The sequence below is a fragment of the Anguilla rostrata genome, chromosome 15 (genome assembly GCF_018555375.3).
Source record: "Anguilla rostrata isolate EN2019 chromosome 15, ASM1855537v3, whole genome shotgun sequence".
Classification (NCBI taxonomy): domain Eukaryota; kingdom Metazoa; phylum Chordata; class Actinopteri; order Anguilliformes; family Anguillidae; genus Anguilla; species Anguilla rostrata.
This window is the reverse complement of record NC_057947.1, coordinates 24,617,364-24,645,177: the sequence shown is the minus strand read 5'-3', so window position 1 is coordinate 24,645,177 and position 27,814 is coordinate 24,617,364. Positions and strand designations below refer to the sequence as shown.

General features: G+C 42.5%; 2 protein-coding genes across 10 annotated transcripts in view; one reads left to right on the top strand and one right to left on the bottom strand.

Annotated features, from left to right (window-relative positions):
• The first annotated feature begins 213 nt into the window (after positions 1-213).
• On the top strand, positions 214-25,064 carry srpx (sushi-repeat containing protein X-linked). Its single transcript, XM_064309989.1, has 10 exons — positions 214-370; positions 7,422-7,478; positions 9,742-9,933; positions 10,560-10,736; positions 13,227-13,353; positions 13,963-14,084; positions 15,756-15,935; positions 18,660-18,793; positions 21,151-21,272; positions 22,930-25,064. Exons 1-10 carry the CDS (start codon positions 304-306, stop codon positions 23,111-23,113), a joined length of 1,362 nt encoding a protein of 453 aa, XP_064166059.1. The 5' UTR covers positions 214-303; the 3' UTR covers positions 23,114-25,064.
• Positions 24,982-27,814, bottom strand: part of LOC135240484 (synaptotagmin-like protein 5) — a 44,627-nt gene continuing 41,794 nt past the window's right edge. For 7 of the 9 annotated variants that reach the window (XM_064309982.1, XM_064309981.1, XM_064309979.1 and 4 more), the window contains 2 exons: positions 27,209-27,417; positions 24,982-26,675 (listed from right to left, as the gene is read on the bottom strand). In XM_064309982.1, the coding sequence (XP_064166052.1) occupies positions 26,533-26,675; positions 27,209-27,417 (352 nt within the window). In that variant the 3' untranslated portion in view covers positions 24,982-26,532. Of the gene's footprint in view, positions 26,676-27,208; positions 27,418-27,814 lie in introns of those variants that run through there. The other 2 variants (XM_064309987.1, XM_064309988.1) reach the window with 1 other exon arrangement.

The window sequence follows — 27,814 nt, the reverse complement described above, 5'->3', positions numbered from 1 at the left end:
CATGCTGATTATAGGATTGTGAACTGCAAAAATAAACGAGAAGTGGATGTTTGTTAGCCAAAAGGTGATGTACTACTTTCGTATACATTTTAAGTGTGTGTGACAGAGAGCGAGAGAGACTACTACTACTACTACACTGAAACGTCCAAATTGCGAGATTTAGCGCCAGGGTCCAAATTCGATTCGTAACAGGAGGCGAACATTCTCCTGTTTCGTGGTTGGATAGGCGGGGCCAAAGGAAAGTAGGATAGCGCTAGAGGTTTTTCCACTCCGTTTAGATGTGGAAGAGTTACATATTTGGATATGGACACCTGGCTTATAGCTATTCTGTTCATTGGTGCCCAGTTTTCCAACAGCGTTGGATATGAAGGTAAGGAATGTATAATACCTTTTCACGAGTTTAATTCATGGAGTGTTATTCCCTTGTAGCCTACTTCAGTAGTGCGAAGACATATTTTAAAGAGAAATCCAACGTTTATACATGTCTTATGTTATTGAAATAGCGCGTGGATATTTATTTTGCGAGCTGGTGCAACGTTCCATTTGCACAGGGTAATTTGCATTAATATTTCGGACTTATAAACAAATCGGCTTTATGTGAATCGCCACATTTCTTCGTACAACGCTCACTCTGTTTACGTGGAATATACTTCAGTCGAGATAACGCCGCTAGCCGTCTGTTTACGGGAGGGTTTTCATAGCGCACCCTATCCACTGGAAAACTGGCAAACTCCGGATGGATCAACACGTGGACACTTAGGGCATTTGGTAACGTTCCAATTTTCAATGCACCCCCGGCACATCTGGTAGGAAATTATAAGTAGGCTACATTCATTTCGATTTACAGTTTTACAGTTTACTGTTTGACTACTGTTTTAATTGCAGTGAATGGCATGAATTCAAACTAACTTAATGTGCGAAGGAAACTGAGTATTGTTTGAAGGTTTAGCCCTTCTGTGAATGAGGTTTTGAGAGTACGTAGACTTGGACGTGTATAACAGACTTTATACGAATCAAAGATGAATCAGTCATATGCTGTATCAGAGTAAACCTACACCACTAGAATTGATTTAACACGGAACATGTCATGTGTAAAATAACTGTGGGGTTGTTATGATTACAATTAAACAATGTTCTGCCATAGTTTCCCATAGGGAAAATCATGCATCGTTGAAGAAATCTTATAATTTTTATATTATTTTCTAGCATCTGCCTTCGTCTTTCACCTGCATTTGTATTATTTCTTTACTGTCATCGTCTTGATTGCTGTATGGTCTGGGTGCTGATTCCATCTCAAACACAGAAAATGGTTTTGTGGAAAAATGCAATAGCAAGCATCCTCTGCTTAATAAAATTGTTGACTCACTTGCAGTTTGCAGTGTGCCATGAAAGAATGAACTGGTTGAGAGAAAGCCAACCATCTTGGATATTGAAGTGGGCAATAATGCTGTTTCCTTTTAGTCAGGATTTTCTTGGGTAAGGAATGTCGCAAGAACAACAACAAACAAAAAACAGCTGAAAATGAGCATATTCAGTGATCCAGTGGGAGAAGTGGCTGCTCTTGTGGTCCTGGTGTTGGATTCACCCCACTTCTGCTCAGCCTAGTTGGGTTCCTCCACACCCTGGACCATTCCCACCAAACTTTGGAAAGAGGGACAGTTATCAAAGTCAACTTCTGTCAGACTGTTGTGTGTGCAGCTCATTTGGCTAATGTGGCCAGAGAGATCTGTTTCGTAGAATATTTTCAAACCCATATAGTAATTTTACAGCCTGTGGGTTATCCATCATGTTGTCTAGCATGATCTCATGGAACCCTGTGAAGGTAACTGTGCAATAGGCATAAACAAATATTAGCATATTTAATGTTGTTTTAAAGTTCCCTGAGGCCAATTACTCAAAAGATGCTTCAAAATAAAGAAAGGAATCAGTCTGATGATCAGCCGTTAAAATAATGCAGACACTGTAAATATGTTACGGTCTCATGAAATGTGTATTTTTGATCTTGTACACATGTACTGTACATTGTGCTGGGCAGACCGGGTAGATCAACAGCTTATTCTCACACGGCCTGAAAGCTTTGTGTATCGCGTTGGTTTGGAAAACATTAAAAATCTGTCTCACATTAATGGCGTCAGTGTTTCTACCTTGCTGGCAAGAAAGGACCCGTCTGTGTCCACAGAACTGGTTGCTATCGGCAATATCTGCACAATCGCTGCATGCATCCGACACTCAAATTCCACCATTGCCATCGGGCAGGTGCTAAATCTTGGCCGAAGGTGGAGGAATGGCTTCAGACGCAGGTTGTGACAGGAAGACCAGTTTGGGCTGAGGTAGATTTAGGGGCCGCTCAGTGAAAAGAAGGTTTGTCAACTTGTTGAGCGTCTGCTGATTGCAGTCAGGGGCCTTAACACTGCCCCAGGGGGCAGCCCTTGCTCTCTGAATGAGAACATAGGTAATTACCACTTCCTGACAGCTGGAACAACTCCTGCATCACCAGCCTGCTGACTGCACAATTCTGGTGATCGTCAACACTCTAGAGAAAAATAGCAATAGGAGCACTGCAAAGGAGAATGGATGGATAGATCGATGGATGGCTTACTTTCAGTTTGAATGGCAGTTTCTCATGGCCACAAGGCCATGAGGGTGATTTCAAGTGTAGACACAGGTAAATATGCACGTACAGATTTGTTTTTGTAGGCATCATAGTTTTACACATTGCTTATTTCATGATTTTATTTTCATTTAATTTCTGTACTCAGAATATACATGCTGGGGCTAATGTTGGCTCTTAGAGTGCTACCACTCTTTGTTTTTGTCTCCTAGTTCTGAAACTGCATAGCAGTGGAGAAATTAGATTATTGGCTTCTGCGTGAATTTTCCATTGGGGGTATGGTACAGTATTTATGCATGGAAAAAAAACATCTCAGTCTTTCACAAGATCAGAAGCCTCAGGCTTGGTTAGAGATACCCAGTGTAAATTGTTATCATATGAATGTAACCCTCACGACAAGTTCACAAATCTTCTCCACCTGATTCCTTCATTTCAGTCATTCCGATCGTTTTCAGCTGCATGCCTGAATCTTGTAACGCCTGGTGAGTGTTTGATCGTAAACGCAGCAGGCCTTTTACTCTCAGAGTGTGGAAACCTCTTGGCGTGCCTTTTCCCAGTCCTTATTTTGGCCTGAAACAGACAGACTTTGACGCCATTTCCTCAGACTCAGCAGAAAGCCAAGGTGAACCCCTGGGTGAAGCCAAAGTGCGTTCTCATTTCCTGAGCCCCTGTGCTCTTTCCCAATATATTAATCCCCCATCGTAGGCCTCCCTCTTATCTAAGTGGACTCTTCTTTTTTTTTTTTTTACTTTAAAATAAGAATGATAGGACATTTTATCCGAATTTTCTTTCACCATGGCACGTTTTCAGCCAGTTTGGAATAGGAAAATTTTTGACTTGGATGAAATACAGCAGATATGGCTTGAATTATCAAGTAAGTTGCAAAACAATGGGAGTCATTGTTAATGTACCACAGGGGTAATGGCATGACACTGTATTAGGAGAAGAATAAAATGGTTTACAGCATACAGCGTTGCTCCAAGTCTGAACTAAGTTTATAGTTCAGTACAGCATGTAAGTACCTCTTTCCATGGAGGTTTGAGGATCTTAGCCTAGCCTGTATCTTGGTGTTTTCATAGGAGAATACAATGTGACATTATATTAATGCCAAGACTACAGCTACAGAGCTGTTCTTTGTGTGGACCCAGTGAATGTCATTTTCAGAGTGATTCTTAAAAAAACATCATTAAATTACTTCATACTCCTGGAGACTAGACACTTCTGGGTGATAAGAGTTATTGTGGATCCCGAAATTTCTCTTACAAGTAGTTTTGCATCTCTGGACACTAACATTAGAGTCTAGTTTTGTGTAGCTCCTTCTTGTACATTGAGGCCCTGGACTATTCATCTTGTCCTTGGTTGCCTGGCAACAGTGTGTCACTCATTGTATCCTCGGACCTAACCCATATTCAGGCATCTGGGTGGCAGTGTAGGCTCATGGTTATGGAGCTTGTGACTCAGAAGCTGCAGTTTCAAAAACCCGGGCATGGTCATTATACCCTTAAGCACGGATACTTAACCTAAATTGCAATAGTAATGTATTAGGTGTATAAATTGATAGTTTGTAATAATGTTAGCCGTGTAATTAGGTTTGGATGAGGGCATCTGCTCAGCAAAGAGATAACGAAAATGGGAAAAAAGTGGATAGTTTACCAGTACTGTTTCCGGCAAGCTGTGCCCTGAATCCCTAATACACTCTTTTTTCAGTATTAGTTCTGGTGTATCCTCAAGCAAAAACAGATAAATAATTCTTTTTGTTGCCTATTAATTAATCCCTTTAACTGAGCTCTCTGCAAAGGTGTCTTTGACTGCTAGCCTTGTAATTTCCTGGTTGCATGAGACTGGCACTGTATTGCTGGTGTAGCATCTCCAATCTGAGTCAATACGCTTTCAGATGAGCCACCAAAGTCACAGAGATTAAGATCTCATTGTGCTTATTTATGCAGACTCAATTAACGATCGCTCATCACCACATTTTGGGTCGTCCAGACCGCGGTGCACTGTGGTTTCATTGGATGTGTAGAATCTCTGCATTTGTCTGCAGTAGATCTTGGACTGCAGTTGAAGAGAAACACATGGTGAGTGCAAGTTCCCAAAATACTGCTTTTCCACTTTCAAAGCGTTAAAATAATGGCCGCCAGGCAGCAGAAATCTGACAGTCTAAACCTGTCCAAGTTGGGAAAAGTAAACGCAATAGTCACAGAGCACAGTTAGGCTGCAGCCTTTAGAGTTATTTATGTCCTTTTGTTAATGTATGTTAGAGGTGTTTCGTGCAGGTTGACAGGCAGGCAGACCATACAGTATTTTATAGCAGTTCACCGTAGGGAACTTCTGGCGCTGACATTGATAATCGCTGCTTTACTGGCGTGTTGGCAGATTTCCTCGTATTCCTTTACCACCACACCAGAATGGCCATTTCCTCTGTCAGTGACCAAGCACCGTAGGTGATAAAAGGCACTAAGCAGCAGAAATCCTTAAGGCACTTTTCTTTTGTGGTGGACTTCTCTTCAATGTCTAACAGAAAGAATTTTCAGTGCCGCATTTCTTTAACTTTTTACCTCATTGTTTTCTTTTCACCATCAACAAATTTAGCTTTTAGCAGGTGGCTCTCAGCCAGGCTCCTGGTGCACCACCTGGCTGTTCCCCTCATGGAGCAGCTGCACGAGCTTGTTGCTGTTGCTACCAAGAAGCTGTGCATCCCCCCCCCCCACCAAGTCTAAGCTGGCACTTTTTACATGGTACCAGTTAGACAACTGCCCTCCAGACCCCTTCCCCTCCTCGATGATACCCACCCAGGGGTGGAATGGTCCTGTTAGACCCCCTAATGATGCATAAGCTCCAGAACTGGAATACCTGACTTACACCAACCTTGACCAGGCCGCTGAAAATGGGTACAGTAATTTTGCTACACCCTGTGGAACGTTTAGCCACAGTCACCACGGGTATGGTCAGGATTATATTTGGTATAAATCACTGCACTTAGAACAAGGGCTTTGGCTTTATGTGTTACCGGGGAACCCTCAGTATGGTCCTGTTAACTGTCTGCAGAAATACAGTTTGAATCCTACAAGGGCATTATATCATTTAACATGCCTCTGGTAAAGTTGGATGGAACTTCCAGGAACGTTCAGTTCCGTGGAGTGACTGGTTCCCTTCCATCCCAGACTGAAAGACCCTCCTCTGCACAGCAGGCATCCCCCCCACCTCCTAGCACATGTTGCATGATTAATTCTATGTTTGCTAGGACATGTCAGTATTGCTTATGTTACTGTGTATGTTTACAGCGATTGTGTCATTGTTCTAGGTTGGCATAGTTGACCTACATTAAAGCTTCAGCAACATTGCATGCAGTTGGTCTGAGCTCAAAAAGAGATTTTAGCCTGGTTTGTATCACCGTTCATATAACTCATGTGGATTCACTTACATTATTTCACTTTGCAAATGACTTTGCAGGAGAGCACATGTTAAATTAATGTTGTAATAAAATATGACTTATGTTTCTAATAGTAATTGAGCCAACATTCCAGGTCTGGGACTGACTTAGCCATGGGGTTGGGTTTTATCTGGACACACTGAGACCAGATAGTTATCCTGACATGCTGAAGAATTGTTGTAGTTCAGGTATTGCTTTTGCCATTGGTGTTCAGTAGAGTGTTAATAACCCTTTCCAAACAGCTGTTATTACTCTTGAAGATTTGGGGATTTTTTCCCACCTGATGATAAATGTTATTTACAGAGATTTCATTTGCATAGAGGAAAAAAATACTAGACACTGTTTGAGAGCTTTGTCAAAATTTGGTCCAAGAAACTGAAATCTGTGAATTCTTTACTGATGTGGTGTTTTACTACATTTTTGCATTCAGTAATGGCCCAGAAATATTTTTAAATGATTCTTGGAAAAAAGAAAACGTAGTGCTCCTTGGCTAAACGGCAGGCTTTCAATGGGCCAAGTTAACTAGGTACAAGGTATGTCACTAAAATGCTAAGACCGATGAAATTCTTTTTACTTGTAATATGCAAATGATGCTCCTGCCACTTATGTGGGCAAGAAGATGAGTTGGAATTGTCTAAGCATGGCACCTTTTCTGGATGCAGAAAAGCCAATAAGCCTTTTTCTTTTCCAAAAAAAAAAATAGATCCTCAAGAAATGGGTTTCATTTCTGCAGGACCACGGGCAATGCAATGCAATGCAATATCAATGGATGATAACAGTTGCTATAAATACAATTTTTCAATATGCAGACATTAAATTATGCTTTTTTGAATGGTAACATCGAGACTGCAAACGAAAGTATTTTTCTGCCCAATTTCCAACAGACTACAGTACAGTAAGTATGCATTGGTGAATATGGTGTGAATTCACAGTTGTAGTTTAAGAACAGATTTATTAAACTCAAGTAAGACGCTCTGTGGTTAATCCAATTATCAGAGCCAAACGGAACGGAAAGCAATTCTAGGCAAATAAATGAAGATGCTCAGTTCTGTCTTTGGAGCCAATAATTGAATTGTTCACCGTGTGCATTGTTTGTTTTAATAACTCATGCTCTGGTTGCCAAAATCACTCATGATAGAGGTTTACAGAGGAGTCATCCAAACTCAAACTCAAACAAAATGGATGGCTTGCACGGGAGGCAGTTCGGTGTTGTGCAAAACTGGCACTTTGAAGCCTCTCTTCTCTGGCAGCCAGCGCTGAGGAGTGTGAACAGCTGTGTTCCACTGCATCTGGCACCTGAGGAATTGTTCACAGCATCCATCTACTTTGTGATCGTGGCAATTCTGTGTTGTTTCTTTCATTACTTTCTTGTTGTAGGATCTGGATACGCACCGTACGGAGATGATGAGGACTCATACGCACGTAGATATAAAGGTGAACGCTTTGGCACCTAGTTCAGATCAACACTGTGACAACAAACAAGATGAGACTGGGAAGTTTTCATTTAAAAAATCTAAAAAGAATATTTCCTGTACTTCCTGCAATAAACTTAACTCTGGACTCCATCTTTGACATTGAATCTCATATTGAATATTGAGGCTACAACAGCCATCCTTAGACTTTATAAAACTGGGTAGTGTACACTGAACAAAATTTCAACTTAAACATTCAAAAATGGTCTTGTCTGTTGGTGAATTTTTTGATCTGAACTGGCTTTAACAGCTGCTGACTAGCCAAACTCATACTGCCCGACTGTGGCTGCTGGTCTCTCCTCAGTCAGTGACATACGATTACTAATGCACACCTGGGCTTTCAGCATGAAGATGGGTGGAATTAATTCTGTCTGGTGAGTCAGGAGCTCTGTCTCATCAAATATAATTCATGAACACTTTTCTTTGTTAAATATTGCATTGATTATAACGGCAGGTTTGATGAGAACTAGTGTGTATTACTCCCCTGCATATATGTGTGGTTTAGCAGCCATAAAACACATGTAGGCTGTGTGGACAGTTTCATCCTATTCTATTCTATAAATGATTCTGTTCACTTGGACAAACTCACACAAAGCTTGGCTAAACAAGCAGACAGGGCAGTGCCAGGTGGTGAAGAATGTAATAACGGTCAGGTCATGTCCATGACCGAAACAGCTGAAGGGGTCAACTTCAGATAACAGTTCACCAAAAAAATTTAATTTGCAACATATCAATTGTGCTTTGTCATTCTTGCCACCAGATGGCACACTGTGCCTGCTGGTTTTGGCACACTGGTACAGAGCTCTTGAGAGGACTTGTTAGATTTCACATGCCATTTTCACACTCAAAGCTTGATTTGTTATGGAATATTTAAAACTTTGCCAAATTAAATTCACAGTGTGTTGCTCCTGAATGCAGCGAAGAGTGGCAAACTCTTATTAAAGAATACCTGAGAAGAAGCCAATACAGTGCTTGTACATACAGATTTGATTTAGGCCTAATACACACATTCAGTTCAGCTGGACAGATGCCTATTTGGAAGTTTACCCCGAATCATTGAGGATATGGAGTCAGAGATTTATTGTGTTTGAACACAACCCTTTGGCTTGTTAGAACTTGGCATTCATGAATAGAGCACATTTTAACACAAGTTTATAGTAGAAGAATAGAGCTGTCCAAATTTTAAATGAAGTTGAGCAGCATTTGAAACATCTTGGAAATATGCGGTTACCACATTAAGTACTCCTTTTTGAGTAAAAAGACGACCTTGCGTTTCATATGTCCCCGGTCGAAATGTAAGCACCTGCTTGAAGAATGATCGTCCATAAGAATGATCACATGGTGTCAAAGCACGCCAATAACACAATACATAATGTTCAGAATGAATGGACCATGGTTTACACTAGTGAGACAAACATGACTCTGAAGCCCAGGTGTGCACTGTCTGTTTGACCCAATATTATGTCATGATATGTTGGAGAACCATCACCTCTATTGCGCACATTAAGGATGCTTTGGTTGCACAGTACTGAGGGAATGCTGTTGCACAGGGGGAGGTAGGTACGTGCATCAGAAAACCCACCATGGCGTCACTTTCCTTCTGAAAAATGAAAGGTAAGAATATAAAATGTGTTGCTGGAAAAGAGACAAGCATTTATTTAATGTGTTTGAAAATATATACGCATCTGATGAATCGCCATGTGATTTTGCTGTATGTTTTAGAGGACTAAAGGATTAAAGGATTAAAGTAAAATGTGTTCTACAGGGAATGCATGAACCTGGATGTGAAAGTGGCAGTAATGGACATGGTCTGACCCAATACAGAATATATTCCTTGTCATAATGGCTTGTGTATATTTCTATTCATATGGGCTGTTGTGCAGTAATGCATTTCTGTTTATGGGCGTTGATGGGTAATTTTCATGGGTGTCAGACTGGTGTGAAAGCTGTACATTTTATACACTTATATATTTATATATATATATTTGTCTGAGGGTAGCATTGCATGATAGACACCAGATTTATGTTAATTATGCTGTAGATTACCGATAGTTTGAAAAGAGCCATCTGTTTTCATTAATAAGAAAAGAGTTCTTGTTTCATATTATTGTTCCGGCTAGTAAAATGTTTCATTGAAATCGTCCACATTTTACCAGCAGCTAAAGGCTTAAAGCATTCAATATATGCACTTGACCCAGGCCTGATAGATATTCTCCCTATGGCAGGAACACCTTGGTGTGCTCCCATCAAGGTGAAGCACGGGCAGGTGAGCTGCAGGACCCCCCGTGGAGAGCACCACAAGAACGTGATGGGCGCCCGCTGCAAAATCCACTGCAAGAAGGGGTACGAGATGCAGGGCCATCCGGAGGTGGTGTGCATGGCCAGCAAGCACTGGTCAGGGAACTACGCCTGCAGAGGTGAGGCAGAGTTGTGTGAGGCGATATGCTGTGTATGTACCGCACGCAAAGATAATTCAGGGAAAGGCAAAGGTCATTCATTCATGTGTAGTAAAGTAACCATTCAGTCCATGGAATGCTAATTAATCACAAAGTTTCATGGTTGCAAGTAGATGCTTAAAGGTCACCTTTTGGAAACAATGAGGAAAACCTGTGTGGAAGGTAAAGTAGAAAGTAAAGTTCTGTTCAGCTTGGAATCGTGAGTAATGCAACTGTCTCTTGTCATGGTTAGGATAAAGGTCTTGCACAGCTCTTTGCTAAGAAAAAAAACATCAGCTGTTTGCTTGCTGTTTCGGCAATCAGATTACAGTACTGAACTTTTAAAGCCTTAAATGTTACATGTATTTTGTATTTGTAGTTAATGTAATGTACCCAACAATTGCAAAGCTATCAGGACCTTTTTAAAGCTGATTCGCAAATTTTATTTTATTTACACGCAGTCCGACGCTTTCCTTTAATTTTTAATTAGTAACATGACTGTTATTGCAGATCAATTTTTAACAAAAATGTACAGAGAAGATAAAATGCCCCTCACACATTGACGCAGTGTTGTCCACTGCGTTCACCTTGCCCGCTTCCATTTGCAGAAGTCCGCTGTCCGAAATTGACCATGCCGGCCAACGGGGGCTACAAGTGCTCGGATGGCTCCTACTACAACTCCAGGTGCGAGTACTTCTGCTCGCCCGGCTACACGCTGAAAGGGGAGCGCACGGTCACGTGCACCAGCACCAAGGCCTGGACGGGCGGCCAGAGCGCCTGCGTGGGTGAGTCTGAGTGTCTTGGTTCCGCCAAAATGCTTCGCCACAGAGCGAGGCTCAGGACCCCAGCCTGAAAGCGCAGTCCGTTCTGAAAGCTACTTTAATTAGACAATTAGCTAATAGTGAGGGGGAGATAGAGGTCTGTATGGTTCGTTGTAATTATCCTCCGTTCAAGGAAGCCAGCACATTCGGTTTGGACACTGAAGCAACTGACAACTGTGATTTTTTCCATTAGTGGTTGAGTCTTAATTAGTGGTTGAGTCTTAATTTCTTCTTTGGTGCAAGCATGTGCTAGCCAGACGGTCAAACACCTGATATGAAAGAAGTCTGTAATTAGACCGTCTGTCTGCATTCTTTCTGCTTCAAGACCTGAGCATTCAAACCCAGAGCTACGGGTAATGTTCTTTTGGCAATGGATTTAAAAAAAACTAGATCAGGCTCATGCCCCTTTTTTACGGTAACTTAAATCGGAAATTAAGCCAAACATTGGAAATAAATTTACTTAAATTCATATCAGATTTACATATTTACCTCCACGTATCAATAAAGCCATTTACAAGGTGCATTGTTTTGACAGCTTGATTCGTCCCACAATCCTGGAATAGAATCCTGAGCTTGTCAGGAGTAGCAAGGAGTCCCGTGGGGCAAGACATGATTGGTAGGTCCAAGAAGAGGGGGGTTTCCTGGCACGGAGTTGTGGGTTTTCCACCCCACATCATGAAAGTTGTGGAACATTGTCTGCCAGCGGTGGATGAAGTGCAGTTCGTTAGTGGACTGGCCACACAACTTGGCTAGTGGACTGCAGAGCAAAGTGCTGCATTTGGCTGCATGCCTTTTGGGGGAATCGCGTGCTTGTCTACAACGGGACAGCCCTACTAATTGTGGCATAAAAAGAGAGATAAAGTAGTTCTAATGCAATGATATACTATCTTTGTTGTTCTGAGGCTCTGGGCAGTGTCCTTCTGTTCTTTCACACCTTTTGTCAGAGTGCACTTCTGTAATTCATTATGAAAGGTCCTTATTAATAGCTGTTCTGTTAATAACTGCTCATTGCACTGTTAATGCAGCATACTTGAAGTGACAGGAGGTGAGGACTGTGAATAGAAGATGGGTTTGGGTAGGAGGGAGTCAGTTGAGATCCATGGATTGTAAACACGTTTGAGCTGGCAGCAGAACCAACTATTTATGTATTGTTTGCTCTTTCCCCACATGGCTGGGAAAGTTATAGCACAGATTCTATAGATGCACCAGATACTCAGCTTGGTTTTCTTAATGTTGACAGTTTTGTCTACCATTGAAATGGAAACATTCAAATTTAATGCATGTTTTGAAATTCATTCAAGGGACGTTACCAAGGACTGAAGCAATTTATGTTCTGTACTGTAACACAATGGCGGTAACTGCTGTTACCAACTCCTGCAGTTAAGAAGCAAGGAGCACAGAAAGAAAGCTGGTGCTGAGTATCTGGTGAGCATAAAGAATCTTCGGTGCGTTTCCTAGAAATGCTGAACCCTGTTCCCTGATGGTTGCAGCATCTGCAGCCTTACTGTATTTTCCAGTCAGACACTGGACTGTCTGATCCTTCCAGCTGGTATCCTCATCGAATCACAGAGCCTCATCCCCTCAGTTCTGACATGGTTAGTGGTTTAGACGTGTGCTGGTAAACCTGCCACACCACAGGCCGCAGTGTTGTTCATTGCAGTTACCATTTTTTCCCCTGCCATGGAAACAAAGGGCAATACAGTTCGCTCCTCTGCGCTTAGCGGTTTGCATCTTCTGCCCGGATGAGCAGTGCCATTACTTACAACGGACACGTCAGTCTGTTGGTTTCGTTGTCTGTTCTGACCCTGAGGCGCTGAAAAAACGTGTGATGCAGAAAGGGGCCACAGAGGTGCAAAGCACAGAAACTCACACTTTATCCTCTTCAGGCTGTCAGCCCGGGCAGCGCTTTGTTGCCAGGTCGCTCATCTCAGCGGCTAACCTTTTTAGCGCGGCGTGAGGCCGGAGAGAGCGGCATTGTGGGAGCTCTCTCCTTTCAGGTGCTGGGCCCGAGGCGGCGGGAGCAGAGGCGTGTTCTCTGCGGTAATACGCTTTCCCCACAGTGACGGCACAGGCCGTGTGTCTAAAAGAACACAGTGTAATGGTGAAAAATGTGCTCTGTGTTAGTCCAGCACTGAAAGTCCACGGAAGGACCGGTTAAATGCTGACTTCAGGCTCATGTCTCCTCATGTATTATTATTATTATTATTATTATTATTATTATTATTATTATTATTATTATTATTTGTTTATTTATTTATTAGTAGTAATAGTAGTAGTAAATTGGTGTGAATAAGAAAAGTAATGTATTTATAGTCGCATTATGGGAAGCTTACTTTGACCTCCACCAGTGTGTAGCACAGTGGGTAATGTACAGTAGCCATTTTTCACCAGATAGACCCACCAGTATCTGGTGGGTTTACAGAATCTGTACCCATTCTTACCTCTGTTTTCCAGATACTGAACCGCCTGTGATCAAATGCCCCAGCGTAAGGGACAAGATTGCGGAGCCGGGGAAGCTGACGGTGCGGGTGAACTGGGACACCCCGGAGGGCAAGGACACGGCGGATGGCATCCTCACAGAGTCAGTCCACACACGTCGTTGCCATGACAGCACAAGGAAAACCTACCCTCTTTGACTGCTGCTTCTGCTGCTGTTAAACTAATTAATTTTTTTATTTTTTATTTAGTTTTTACTGCTTTCCAGTTTCTTTTACTTTCTAACCTCTTGCACTTTCTCCACAGCCAATCCAGCCTCAGTGCCATGTGTATTTAAATTTCACACAAGCTTGTCATGTTTGTATTTTTAGTTGCACAGTCTTTATCTCCCTATTTTTAGCTTGATTTATTTATTTTTTTTTTAGTTCTCTTCCAGTTTGTAAAGTTATATAACATTCGTAGGCCTGTCTTACTGGTGCATCGTTCACTATCTGGGCGCCGACTATCTTGCTGCCAGGCATTGCTACTTGTCACTCTGCAGCCCACCAACTCAGCTGGGCCACTCCCCTATAGGCACCCTGAAGCAACAAACCCTCTGCATGTCCTACAATTCAAAATGCAAAAGTATTTTACAAAACCCACTTCCCTGAACAATGTGTTTACATAAAGGGTGTTTACAAAGGCTGGGCCCCTTTGCTCTGAGCCTGTGTCGGTCTTATGCTGTGTACCCTGCCACCCTTTGTTGCTTCTGCAGCGTCATCCTGAAAGGGAAGCCCCCTGGAACCCACTTCCCTGAGGGAGACCACAAGATGTCCTACACCGTGTACGACCGCGCCGGGAACAAGGGCTCCTGTCGCTTCTCTGTGAAAGTGCGAGGTACAGTATTCAAATCTGAAAATCTGAAAATATTTAAACACATTCACCACACCACCACCCCAAAACCCCCCGCTATCCCGGAGCACCTCTCCGAAACAGCTTACAAAGCCAGAAATCCAACTAAGGAACATAAAGGACCCATGTTCTGGAAAAGATTGTTTGAGGTCCCTCTGAAGGAATATTGTTTCTCAAACTGTAGACATTGCATGCTGTGTCTTATCCAATGAGCGTGAGGGGGCGGGACTGTTCTGGGGTTTCTGATAGGGTTTCTGATAGGGTGTGCGTGAACAGCATTGCAACAATGCTTATGATTCAGTGTCTTCCCACTGCAATGGTGATCTGATTACAAGGAGGAGGGGGGGGCCTCCTCACCTCACCTCACCTCACCTCAACTTACCTCACCTCATTGGGATTCGCTTGCTTCTTCCATTTAACCGTGAGTCATGGCTGCAGTGTGAAATCGGCAAGTGATGGGGCAAATTGGGAAAAGAGACTGATTTGGTGTAGACAGGGACTCGTGGGGTGACTGTATTTACCATAAACTCTAAGGTGTAAGGTGTGTGAGGAACCACAGCGCCACCTGTCAGCCAGATTGTGGTCCAATGGCAGCCTGTCTTGGGGTTTGTTCATTATTTTTCAGTGCTGAAGGCTAAATGTAAAATATAGCAAGACATACGCTTCAGAGTGTTCCGGAAATGTGCCGCCTCTCACAATTTTAAAGGCATGTGCCGCAAACTTAATTCAGACTGCAGATTTACAGTGCTTGTGGATGCCTGGCATGCTTGTGGATACCATGTATCTTTTAGCTATCATATTGCAGGTATATATGAAAGGCTATAAATTATTGAAATTCAGACCTACAGGTGAATTCTAAACTGCAGACTGTAATGTTTTACTACGCAGGTACAGGAATGAACAGTGCAGTCTACAGAGCTGTCGAAAAACTAAAACAAGGCCCCTCCGGGATCAGAGTTTAACACCCCTTGCTTTTGGGAGATCAAAATGAGCAATAGTGTTAGCTCCCACCTCTCAGACAGGATGCACTGAGCTCTCATACTTTTTTATGCTCTGGTGTTTATTCAGATCAGTCATTTAACCTGTTTGTGACGGCGAACAGCTGAACATTTGCTTATGGAGAGGGCCTCGGTGTGTCTTCACTCCTTTAAGGTGGGGGGTTCTCATGAATTCCTCTATTATAACATCTGCCCATGTCACCGTTGGCAGTATTGTAGTATGCCAGTAATAAAGAATAGAATGTTCATTATTAATGTGCAGAATATAAAGGAAATAGTCACTATAATATGGCCCCCCCCATGTCTTGACGAATCCCATGGGATCTGACAGTTTCTTGCACCTTGGGAGAAATTTATTGTGCTGTCTGGTCAAATAAGAAAGCTGCAGGCTTTTTTTTTCTTCAATATTATTTATTGTTAGAATCATAAAAGCCATTTTTCTTCTCTCGGGCATACATTCTACTGACAAAAGCTTAGAGCAACACTGAGACATGCAATATGAGTGAACGGTCAGATTGGGATATACTGCGCTTTGTAAATCATGTGGCAGCAGGCTAAAGTGGGTGTGAAGGGATGGCCATCAGATTTGGATCCGCAGAAATTGGATTTGCCAGCCGTGGTGTGTGTGTGCGTATCCGTCTGCTTCCTTGTCCTGCAGTGCGGCGCTGTAACCCCCTGACTCCCCCGGACAACGGCTACATGAAGTGCGACAGCGATGGGGACAACTACGGCGCCAGCTGTGAGTCCACCTGCACGGGCGGGCACGACCTGCAGGGCAGCGCCGTGCGCGTGTGCCAGTACGGCCTGACCTGGTCCGGCACCGAGACCACCTGCTCACGTACGTATGCCGCCCCTCCGAACGGCGTCCGCTTCCCATTAACGGATAACTAGATCTCTGCGGAACTGAGTGCGTCAGGGGGAAAGCTTGGCCAGTTCCCAGTTCAGACCCACCGCTTCCAGAGGTAACCTGTATTTTGCAAGGAGGTGTTGTGTCAGAGAAGCAACCAATCCCAGCCTTGCCTGCCTTCAGCCATCAGTCAGGAAACTCAGGATGTTGTGGCTACTGGCATGTGGCTATTATTTAAATAAGCCAATTTGTAAAAAACAAAAAACAAAAAGGCCATTGTTAAAAAAATGAACAGCTGGTAGATGACGTGTTTTGGCTAAAAGCCTAAACCAAGAGTTTATCAAGAGAACATTTCCAACCTGAAAATGGGAAAAAAATCAGTCTTTTCTAATTTCAATTTTTATTACAGTAAGACCTATTGTTTGTGTCTTTCTGTGTTGTATTATCAAAAAGGATATGAAATGTCCACTAGAGTCATGCTCACAATGATAAAACACTTCATCAGTATCTATGTGTGAAGAATCTATGCTGGGCTACAGGATATCATTAGAGTCCCTGGGTTAGCACCAGCAATACATTCCTATAGTCTCTTTGGGGCAGCGTCTCTGTGAAAAGAGTACTAGATAAATAAGTTCTAATTAAATCAAGCACTCGCCACGGTGTAAATTAATTTGTCTTCGGGTTTGGCGGGTGTGATTTGTGTTTTGGGGCGTTATTAACGCCCCCGAGGCCACTGTAATTACAGGAGGAGTAGTTGGGTATGTTCAGGGCTCCCGCGCGGTCGACCGCGGGCCTCTGGCCTACACTGACAGCACGCCGCCCGGCCGCCATAACAGATTTACTGCGCCGCGGCTCTCTCGCCGTTGCCGCGGCGCGTCCTCGCCTGACCCGCGTTTGCATTGCAGATGAATCGAGTCGAGCTGGCGGGGCGTTTTCATTCTGTTGTTGTGTAAGTAAACAGTGTCTGTGTAGTATTACCTTTCAGTAATACGCCATGAAAGTAGACAGTCCTTTTTATTTCACTGTTTGATTTTTGAGTTAGTGGTACTGGCAGATTCCTGTTTTCGTTGCAGAATAAATTTCTTTACACAAACTTAGATCTGGGAAAAGGGCCTTCATCTTCCTACAAAAAAAATATTCAGATCCTCTTCCAAATATAGGACGCCAGGGTCATAATTCCTTACACAATACTACCTTCAGTTTGGTTCATAAGTAAACAAGCAGCTCATGGTTTCATTTTCACAGTAACTAGCTTACAGTGCATGCCCAGAGGTGAATGATGTTATGTAGCAAATAGCCTTTGGTTTATTTGGGACATGTAAGAAACCTCTTTCATTTAGTAAGCCCCCCAGTCTAATTATAAGTTAACTTTTGAACTACCTGATTAATCAGTATCATTCAGTTCTGGAGAATTGCAGTGTCCGGCCAGACAGTTGCCTGATACATTGCTTTACATTACGTGAATTTGATTGGCAGATGCTTTTCTCCAAAGTGACTTATAGGAGTCCTGAGGGAAACAAATGCTAGTAACAAGGGAACGTACAAGAAGAGAGTCAAGAGCAACACTACAGATGATGACACTACAAATTCTGTTTAGTTATATAGATGTAGTGCTCAAAGTACTCATAAAATTTGCAATAAATACTGATGGTCCTTTAATAATACACACATAGTATAAGTGAATAAATAAACAAGCACCATAAATGTAGCTGTAAATGCAAAGTGGATTCCCGAGGCTGTGATGAATAGGAGTGACCGGGGACTTCTGAAGCAGGGGATTTTATTGGCTCAAAGAGAGACATGGAATGTTTGCTGCCGTGCTGCTGCTCAGGACCAGAATGAACAGTGCCTTTGCTGTAACCAATCATGTGACAAGGAGCAGTGTTGTATGTTATTTTCTAATTTAAAAAAACACCAGATAAAACCATATAATTCTCAGCCATTAATTTATCTTTGAAAGCCAGGAGAAGTAGCCTACAACATTGCATACAATAATATGATTTAGTATCTGAAAGGGTTTATTCAGTCTTTCGGACTGAGGATGTGCCTAAAATCCTTTGGATATCTGTGTTTGGCCAAAGAGGTGTAAAATTTGTCATGTAGTAGATGGGCTTAATTACTAACTTGGAGGCAACTATTGTACCTTTTGCAAATGCACCGATCAAGGAATGTGCATTAACGTATTTTAAGGGCATTTGTTTTGTGCATCCAAATAAAACAAGTCTATAGACGATTGTGTGCTATATTAGCAGTGATTTTCAGATATGGAATTTAAAAATGGTTTTATTTGTAAAATGTGCTATTTGACATGTAAAAGTGGGTAACTAAATATGAGTGCTGGATGTTGAGAGGGGGGCTTGCTGGGTTCAGTAGTAGGCCAGGCTGCTACAGTAGTCTCACTTTTCAGGCTCACAATTCCATGGTACTATGAGCCTGACCTGGGTTACACTCTGTAGTATAAGCATGCCCTAACCTTTGAGAAGTTCTTTTTTCCGATGAATTACTACCTCAAGTAAGTCGGCTTCCCTTTAGAGGTAGTGTTTCAAGACGACTCAACCATTGACCTACATCATAACGCTGATCAGAAGATTTGATCAGTAGCAAGAAATGTCACAACCTGCATCATCCCATTTGAGACACTAGAGAGAAAGAGAGAGAGTCTGGGGCGGGTACTGCTGCTATGGTAACTCTCCTCTGTGTCCTGCCACACTGCAGCCATGAACATCAACGTGGGCGTGCGCACCGCTGCCGCCCTGCTGGACCAGTTCTACGAGAAGCGCCGGCTCCTCATCATCTCTGCCCCGACAGCCGCCAATCACTACTACCGCTTCCAGATGACCAACCTGCAGGTGAGAGAGAGGGAGGGGATGTGAGCGAGTGAGAGGGAGGTGTGAGAGGGAGTGGGAGATGGGTGGAGAGGGAGAGAAGTACCAGGGGGGAGAGAGGTTGAGGGGGGAGTTGGGAGAGGGAGGGAGAGAGAGAGGGCATAGGGAGAGAGGGAGTGTGAAGAGTGATGAATGGTGCGTAGTGTGAGAGTACTGGGACCCTATAGCTTTCTGATCAATCAGTGCTGATTGGCTCAATATACTGTAGGCAGGAAGTCCATCCCATAATCAGGGCTGTTAGTCTCAGTTCCACCAGTACTTAATCAGTTGGAGCTGGCTCCTGGTTTTTTTTTTTTTTTTTTGCTGTCTGGGGAGATGGCGTCTGTATTCACATTCCACAAGCTAATAAAACTCGATGGCAGAGGCACTTCTCTTTGAAAAAGGGGAGCAATGAGAAAGTATTTTTCCAAACTGGTTTAACAATGAGTGCACACAAAAATGATTGCATGTTCCAAATTCTGGGAAATAATAAAAGACACAGAATCAAACTGGGATTAAGCAAATCTTCGAAAAACACAAAATTACATTTTACACCTTAAACGTTTTGTGTGGGATACTTAGCTGACAGAGTGGTACTGCATATTCTTCATCCTCACCCAAGAAGGACTTACTTTGATAATAAATTGGGTAGCTCTGTAAATTCTGGGAAATATATATTAACTGCACGTGTTTCTGAAATGCAGCTCCTTGTGTGGCCTGGGCTCACAGCCTGTGTTTCGTCTCTATCCTGTGTGCTATTTAATATCAGTCCCTGTGGAGAGGGAATGTCCCTGTCAGTACTGGGGTTTGCATTGCATTTATGTCTTTTTCAGCAGGCAAATGCAGTTATGTTTGTTTGCTATTATTTGTTTGCACTTAAATTGCTTAATTCAGCCATGGTTCAGTTAGAGACCCACAAATTACAACCAATATACCTGTGGGAATTTAAACAGGTGTATCTTCCTTCTTAGCACAGAATGTCCTGTGTACCTGATTTCCTTTTCATTTATTTGTAGAATGTTTTGATTGGTAGTAATATTATATTTTGTAGAGCACAATTCTTGAGTGACAATTTTTACAGAACATGTAAAAATAAATATATCAACACAAAACTCATAATTTATTGAAAAACACTAAGAACAACTTCTCTCCCTTCAATCTTATCTCCTCTGGGAAATCATTTCAAAGCCAGGATGCAAGGCTCAGTAACTGTCAGAAAAGGGCATGGCCTTTGCACTGGATGGTTAGATGACATAGAAAGATGGTTTATTTGATCTGTTTGTAAAGGTCAGATTGTTGTGACTGTATAAAAAGCCAATATGCAGATTTTTGTCTTGTTTTTTATTTTATTACCCAGGTCAAATACTAACAGACTGTTTCAGACCAGGACAGGCTGTTTTGACAAATGATGATTTTGAGCTCCAGCCAATGCAGAAAGAGATCTGGCAAGCTGGCTTGTGTTTTTCGGGTTTGATGGGTCTCAGTGCAGTGGAATCGCAGATTGAGCTCAGCTATGTGGTGAGCGCTTAATAACTGGAAAATCGGAGGGTAAAAAATAGCCACCACGATGCTGGAAAAATAAACCCATTTTGATTCTGTAGGTCCTGTCAGGATGTCAAATAGCGTGCTGGTGAAACAGGCTTTCAGAGGTTTAACCTTCACATTCGTGAGTCAGTGGAGGGTTTTCCTATGGGATGAATCAGCAGGTTACTGGGCTAGCCAGTCTGTGACTCCCTCCTCCAACACTGGCAATCCCTGTAAACGCTGTGAATATTGATTGTGGGTAATGCCTGTGAGTCACAGTCTGGAGTATTTTCTGGGCAAGATGCAGTGGAGAATGTACTGTGTGGGAGTTGTCTGGCTTCTCCTGTGTGTTTTATGTAGTGGTTGTGTTGTGTATTGAGGGGGGGGGGGGGGGTTTGGTGTATTCTGTCTGTCTGGCTGGTGGTATTGTACATTATGTAGTTATTATTTGGAGAGAGGCTAGTAAATTGTCATCTATCTTAAATTTCCATATTATTTTATGCACTGGGTTTTTTTGTGCATGTGTGTGCATGAACACCCATCTGGTGCATTTGTGAGTATGGTTGTGATGTGTGTGGTTGTGTTATATTTGCTTAGGGTTTGTGCCTGCAGGTATATGTGTATGCATGCGTGTTTATATGCGCTGGAGGTGGGTGCAGTGCGTGTGCGCGTGTTGAGATGTGATGTGTGTGGTTGTGTTATATTTGCTTGGGGTTTGTGCCTGCAGGTATGCGTGTATGCATGCGTGTTTATATGCGCTGGAGGTGGGTGCAGTGCGTGTGCGCGTGTTGAGCTGTGATGCGTGTGCTGTGCTCCAGCATGCCCAGTGTGGACTGGACCTGAGGCACGTGACGGTGGTGGAGCTGGTGGGGATTTACCCAGCGCAGATCGGCCGCATCCGACACAGGCTCATCCCCCCCGCCCTGGCCGTGCAGACCAGGTACGGCCACCGCCATCGATATACAGCCCCCGCGGAGATGTACTAGTACAGACGATCTTTATTGCTATATTTATTCTTTTAAAGCAAGATGCAGTTAACCATTGTATTCACTAGAGATATAATAATCTGTCTTCTCCTGTGGAGCAGTACAGTACAGACCGTCCCTATGTGAGAGACTGTGAGATCTTGGCACAAAGTGCAATTTGACAGGAAACGGTGTCTCAAGTTCTGTCCTGTATAAGTTAGGAGTCGGCTGAACGCATCTTCATCTTATGTGAGGCCACAGTGTAAAGGCTTTTTCAGCATTTTCAAATATATGGCCACCTAATACACCAGGGATCTCTTTTCTCGGGAATATGTGATATTAAAGCTTGTGAGCGCACATATTCCTGGCATCATAGAGGAGAACGTACTGAAAGGAAAATTAATAATTGCTTATTATTATTTCTGATGGCCTGGGATCTGTTTTGTTGGTCTGCCATCCCCTGTTTTCATCTTGAATGTGGCCTGTTTTAAACATTCTGAGTGGACACATGAGGACACAGTGGAAAAAGGTCACTTTTTTGCTCACTTTGATTACTGTGTTGTCATGGAAACAGCACGTTTAACCCAACAGGGTGTTAGTGTTGACCCTGAAGCAATCCAAACACCAAACCGTTTTAAGAAAGATCCTGTGGGATGTGCCTCCTGCAAGGAATTAATTTACTTCTGATCAGTATTCATCACTAAATAATGGCACATTTGGAAATGAAACAGTATAATCCTGTTGTGGAATTATAGGTGCTCACTGTTATTTACAGGAACAGAAAAAGGGTGACTATCCCTGTGGCTTGGGTGGAAATCCAATGGCATATATTTGCATGATCTTACTAAAAATATGCTCAACAAGGAGGTTGCATGGGGCCAAGGGAAAAATAATGTATAAATGTCAAATAACGAATAACCTACAACACTTTTGTCTAATTAACGATGAACAAGCCATATGAATATAACCCTCTATTACTTCTTATAGTTATGTGTGCATAAGTATTCTTTTATAAATGTTTTAATCCTGTGGTACTGGTGGATTTATTACCCTATGGAAAAAAAATCTGCTGGAAAGACAAACATCTCTTTCAGAGCTTATGTTGAAATAAAGAGCAGATGTTTAATGTGCACAAAATAGTGGCTGTTGCTTTTGAACATTTCTTTTTTTCTCTTCCTATCTATCTTTCCCCTTCAACTTTTTGTCTTGCAATCAGATCAAAGTTCACGGTCGCAGCCAGTTATAAATATTTTTTGTGACTAAAAAATATTATTCTCAATATTTTTGAAATTTTTGGTGAGCTGCATTCTTTATTGTGGAATTTCTTTAGTTTGTTTTGTCTTGTATACTGCGCACTTATGCCTGCAATTCGTCCAGGACTGATTATTTGGGCCAAACTGATTTAAATGACCAGCAAATTCATTCATGATATTGAATTCAACTGCAAATGTGCTGTTTCACAATTGACTATTAAATTAATTTTAAATGTTCCAAGTCACCTTTCCGTAACAACCACCTGCTGAAATTAACATGCTAAGGGTACCAGAAAGTGGCTTGATCAGAGGGATTCTTCCGGAAAGGTGCATCCTCTGACTCACACTCGTGTCATGTCTCACATTGTGTGTCCAATAGGCTGCTCCTTCAAATCTCCAACAACAACTACAACATGGTGGTGATCGACAAGCAGGGCGTGGACAAGATGCGCTACACCTACCCTATCACCGCAGCTGAGCTCTTCACCACCATCGACACCTTCCCCATGCGCAAGGAAGAGATGGTGATGCAGCAGCAGGCTGGCCTCACCTGCCAACCCTGAATGGCCAGTCACGCTGCCCTCCCACTCACCTCAGGCTCACACCATTGGCTGAGAGCAAGCAAGGGGCGGCGCAGTGGCAGGGAAGAGCCGCCACTGCAGTTGGAGGAATGGAGGAACGGGCATGGGGGTGCCACTGCTGCGGCCGTCCTGTTTTAGGGCTCCCTCTGTACTCGGACTCGGCTGCGAGTTCCATAGCGTATCCCCTCTTTTCCCCTGAACAGCAGGCCCCCACCAATGCACAGGAAGCCATACATTAGCCAGTATGCATGATACATACATTTTTACCTACATGTTTTGTACATTTTTAAGTGTTATTTAGCAGATTCAAAGAAATCCATAATCAGTTATATTTGTATCATTGATTCCTTTATTATTTTGCCTGATTCTTTTCTTGTTTCTTCTTTGATATTTCTTTGTTTTCATTTATGTATATGTTTTATGGATTTTATTTTTGGTTGTGAAGCCAGTGTAATGCAGGATTTTGGGGAATGCTGGTGGTGGTGCTGGGGGGGAATCATTACCACTGGCTCATTAGTAAATGTCAGTCCTAAAGACCGCAGTCCGAAGTCATGATTCATAGTGACAGGATTCATTTCCCGCTCTGCTACAAGCAAAGAAAAGGCAATTAAAGGAATAGAGTCGTGCGTTTGGTGGTGGCACGCATTCCCTCTGATAGAGTGCTCTAAGCCTTTCCTTTTTTACATTACCATACGCCTATTCTGCTAATTGGATTTCCTCAGTAATTACGTTTCTGGAGGAATGATATGTGGACTGTTCTTCGTTTGTTTATTCTTTGGTCTTTGGTAAAGAAAGCCTCAGTCGCCGTTCATTTTAATGCAGATCTTTGATTAGGGGTATGAAGTGCAAGGGGCCAGTTATTGTTATGACTGCCGTTATATCTCCCGTGGCTCTTTAGCATTCACTGCAATTTCAGTGACCATGGTTTGAAAAAGACTCAAAGCTTTTTAAAATAGGACTTTAGGATGAAATATGAAGAGGTGCTGAATAAATCCTATGAAATTTGCTTAAAGGCATACTATGCAGGATTTTTTAGCCTGTGTTTACAATCAAAGAAGTGTCCTCCTCCATCTTCAACCCACTCACCCTTGAGCACCCGACCAAGTCACAGACACACAAATTACACATTAGAAAATACCAATAAATTTCTCCCATCAATTACTCGGACCAGACATTAGGCGACATTGTTTGGTGGGACCACGAACTGAATCTGTGCAAATAATTTGAAAACCAGACATTCTGGTAAAAAACCGGAATGTCTGACAACCCTAGCTGCATAGCTAGAGGTAACATTGCTGACAGGTCCAACAGAAAACCAAGCCAAATCCACATCACGTTTCATCCCCTTGGTGAAATTCGACTGACGCCTCAGAGGAAAAGCAATTCCAATGTTACAGCAACTCTAGTTCTTGAACAAGCCCCATTTGGCAAAAGTGCATAAAGACAGAGATTGCCAATGCATCATAGATATGTGGTTATTTTAGGTATATAGATATGCATGGTAATTTTGTAATATTTTCCTGCATAGTATGCCATTTTATTTTTTGTAGTGAGGTTGTTGCAGTTATGGGAAAGGCTTGCCCATGTGTTTATATAATTGGCACGATTGAGATTGACAGTTCTATATTACCTTTAAAAAATGATTAACCTTGGGGAACATAATGCCTGTTCCAAAGCTTGTAAGGCACTGGTAGAGACAACATCATTTTCACATAGCCTGTGATGACTTTTGTATGAATTATTCACATGTACATTCCCTTATTTATATATTGATAGTATGTAATATATACAGTATAGAAAATTCTGTAATGTATAACAGTATACAGAGAATGTTAGCCAGTACTCTGAGGTAAATGTGTGTAGTTTATTTCTTCAAAATATTCTAGTTACATGTTGAAAACAAATAAAATACTTGTACAGCTTTTTAATTTCACATCATGAGTCTTGATTTAACTTACAAAGTTACAAAAACCTAATAGAGGCATTACATGCATTTGACAAGGTGAGATTTTTTTTCCGGAGAAGCAGAATATTGCACATAACTTTCATTTCAGTCGTTGGTCATCTTTTTAGGCCTAATTACCCCACGTACAGTACTCTGGATGTCACAACAGCGGCTGTTAGCCTCCCCATTGCCATCTCAATGCACTTACCCTTATGCCACATAGTTTAATAGAACTCATATTTGAAAAGTACAGCACGGCATTTACATTTCACACTGTGCCATGTTGTCCCTCGTACATTCAGACCAAAATTTCAGATAAGATGACTAAAGCATGCCCTTGAAAGAGGACAATACCGGATGGATGAGAAGCAGAAATACAGGAATGGCAATGCTACAGAACTTTTCCCAGTGTTTGGAAGGAAATGGAAATTTGAATATATGATAGGGGATGGGATCGTATTTACCTGTGGGGTCTGCCCTATGTACTAGAACTTGTACACATCTTTATGTATATTGTAATCTTTGTTACAGTAGATGGCTCCTTAGGTTATGAAGTAAACTAAGTAAGTAACCATACAAAGTTAAGTATCAGAGGCTGAAATATATGTAGAAAAAAAGAGCAGGTGAGCAGGGGGGGGATAATGAACTTCAGTGGGGTTAAAGGGAGGATGCTTGTGCTTGTGCAATATAAACTATATGTACTGTGTAACTACAACTCCCATAAGCACCTCTGAAAAACACATCAGTATGTTTTGTCATGTGCTTAATCAACATGCACCTCTAAAAATAATATTTTCTATATAAATGAAACATTTATATGGAAGTTTGACATGATGAATACAGACTCAGCCTTCAAAGAATCCTCCAGCAGGCAAACAAACAGACTACAAACAGACTGGAATATTTTTTATAGAAACATTTTTTGTAGAACAACTCTACAGCCAGAAAATGCGTCTCATTTGTCAGTCTATCTATTTTCCAGCCTAAGAAGCCATTAGGGGCTGTTGGAGTACATGGCACTCATACTCATAGACACGGGTCCTTTGTACCTTGTGCTGCATTTCAACTTAACTCACAGTAAACATTCTGGATGTAACATTTATACAGTTACTGAAGTCCCGAGGAGACGGTTTTCTATTTTATTTTATTTTATTTTTTCCCATTCTACTGATCAGAAAAACATTGCAAAAGCAAACACCTGATGAGATGACACACTGCACCAGTGATTGAATGTATACCTGCAGACTACATTGTGCCTAGGGCGGAAATGAAAGCACTGTGGCATCTGTGCTTGTTTTTAAATATAATCTTTTTGTGTTGTCACAGTGAATCAGTGCGTGGTCCTGACTGGAACATTAACGTGTTTCACATTTTAGCGGGCGGAGCTAGGAAGGGCTACGTGTCCGTACTCCATGTGCATCGGGGAAACGATGATCACAGCTCGGGGCTTTCTCTCTCACGGGTTGTGCTTCTCCATGCTGGACCTCAGCATCAGGGTGCACTCATGAGGGACCTCCGGGTTGTCAACCATGCGTTGCCATAGCCGCCGCTCCTCCCCGTAGGAGTCCATCCAGTCCACATCTTTCCCGTAGCTCTGCCCTGGGGGGGGAGGTCAGAGGAACAGATACTCATGCTGTGTGCAGGGCTACAGCTTCCTGTTCCCTGAACGCTGTGTCCCATAATGCCGCACTTTCCCTAACTGTCTCACTGGAATGAGGAAATGGGCAGCAAGCTGGTTATGTGCACATACTGTGCAATACATTTGGAGAAGTCTTTGGGTAAACTATCATTGTGTGGTGTGATAACTGGTGGTAGTGTAGTATTGTGGTTAGGGGACTGTAACAGGGGTTGCAGGGTTAATTCCCAGGTGGAGCATTGCTGTTGTGGGCAGGGTATTTGAGTCACTTCAGTCTAATATCTAGCTGTATAAATGCATTGCAAATGTTTGTTTCTCTGGATAATAGCATCAGCTAAATGCCTAAATATAATGCAACTATAAGGTAGGTAAAGTCATGTTGCTGAGATGCCTAAACTAGAAGTACAGCAGGACAAATAAACCCCCTTATTGGTACCTACTTAAAGCAATCTGACTGAACTGAACTGGCAACCCCCCCTTGGCCAGACTTCCTTACCAGTTCCAGCACCAAGCCGAATGCCCCCCAGGAAGACGTTGCTAGAGAGGGACTCCTTGTCCCAGACGGTGAGCTCCAGGCAGACGTTGTTGAGGTCTCCGGGCTGCAAGCCGCAGTAGGTGAAAGTGTGGTTCCACTGCGGATTCACAGTCTTCCTCACCACCGCGGTCTTGTGCTTCGTGGATTTGTTGTTGTCCGGGAGGAGGTAGCTGTGGTTGAGAGACAATCTTGAGAATTAACACTCCTCAAATTATCTCAGGAATCATGAGTAATATTTCACTTCTGTAACCTCAGGGAATAACACTCCTGTTCCTCTTCAAATCTCCTTAACCAGGGATTTCAAACTCTAGCAGAGTCTGTCTGCTGGTTTTTGGTGTGCTTCAGCACTTAAGTGTGTTTAATTTTAAACACTAATTAGCTAGAGAGTTCACACATCTGCTTTCCAAGGCCTAAATTGATGAAAAGGAAATGTATTGCGTGCAATGTACTGCACTCAACCAATTTCATGCAATGTTAAACAACAGTGCAAAATTAAACAAAAATGCACCTGGCTTACTGCAGTAATATAGCCATGCCCCAACTGATTGAAATCATTCCAAAATTTTG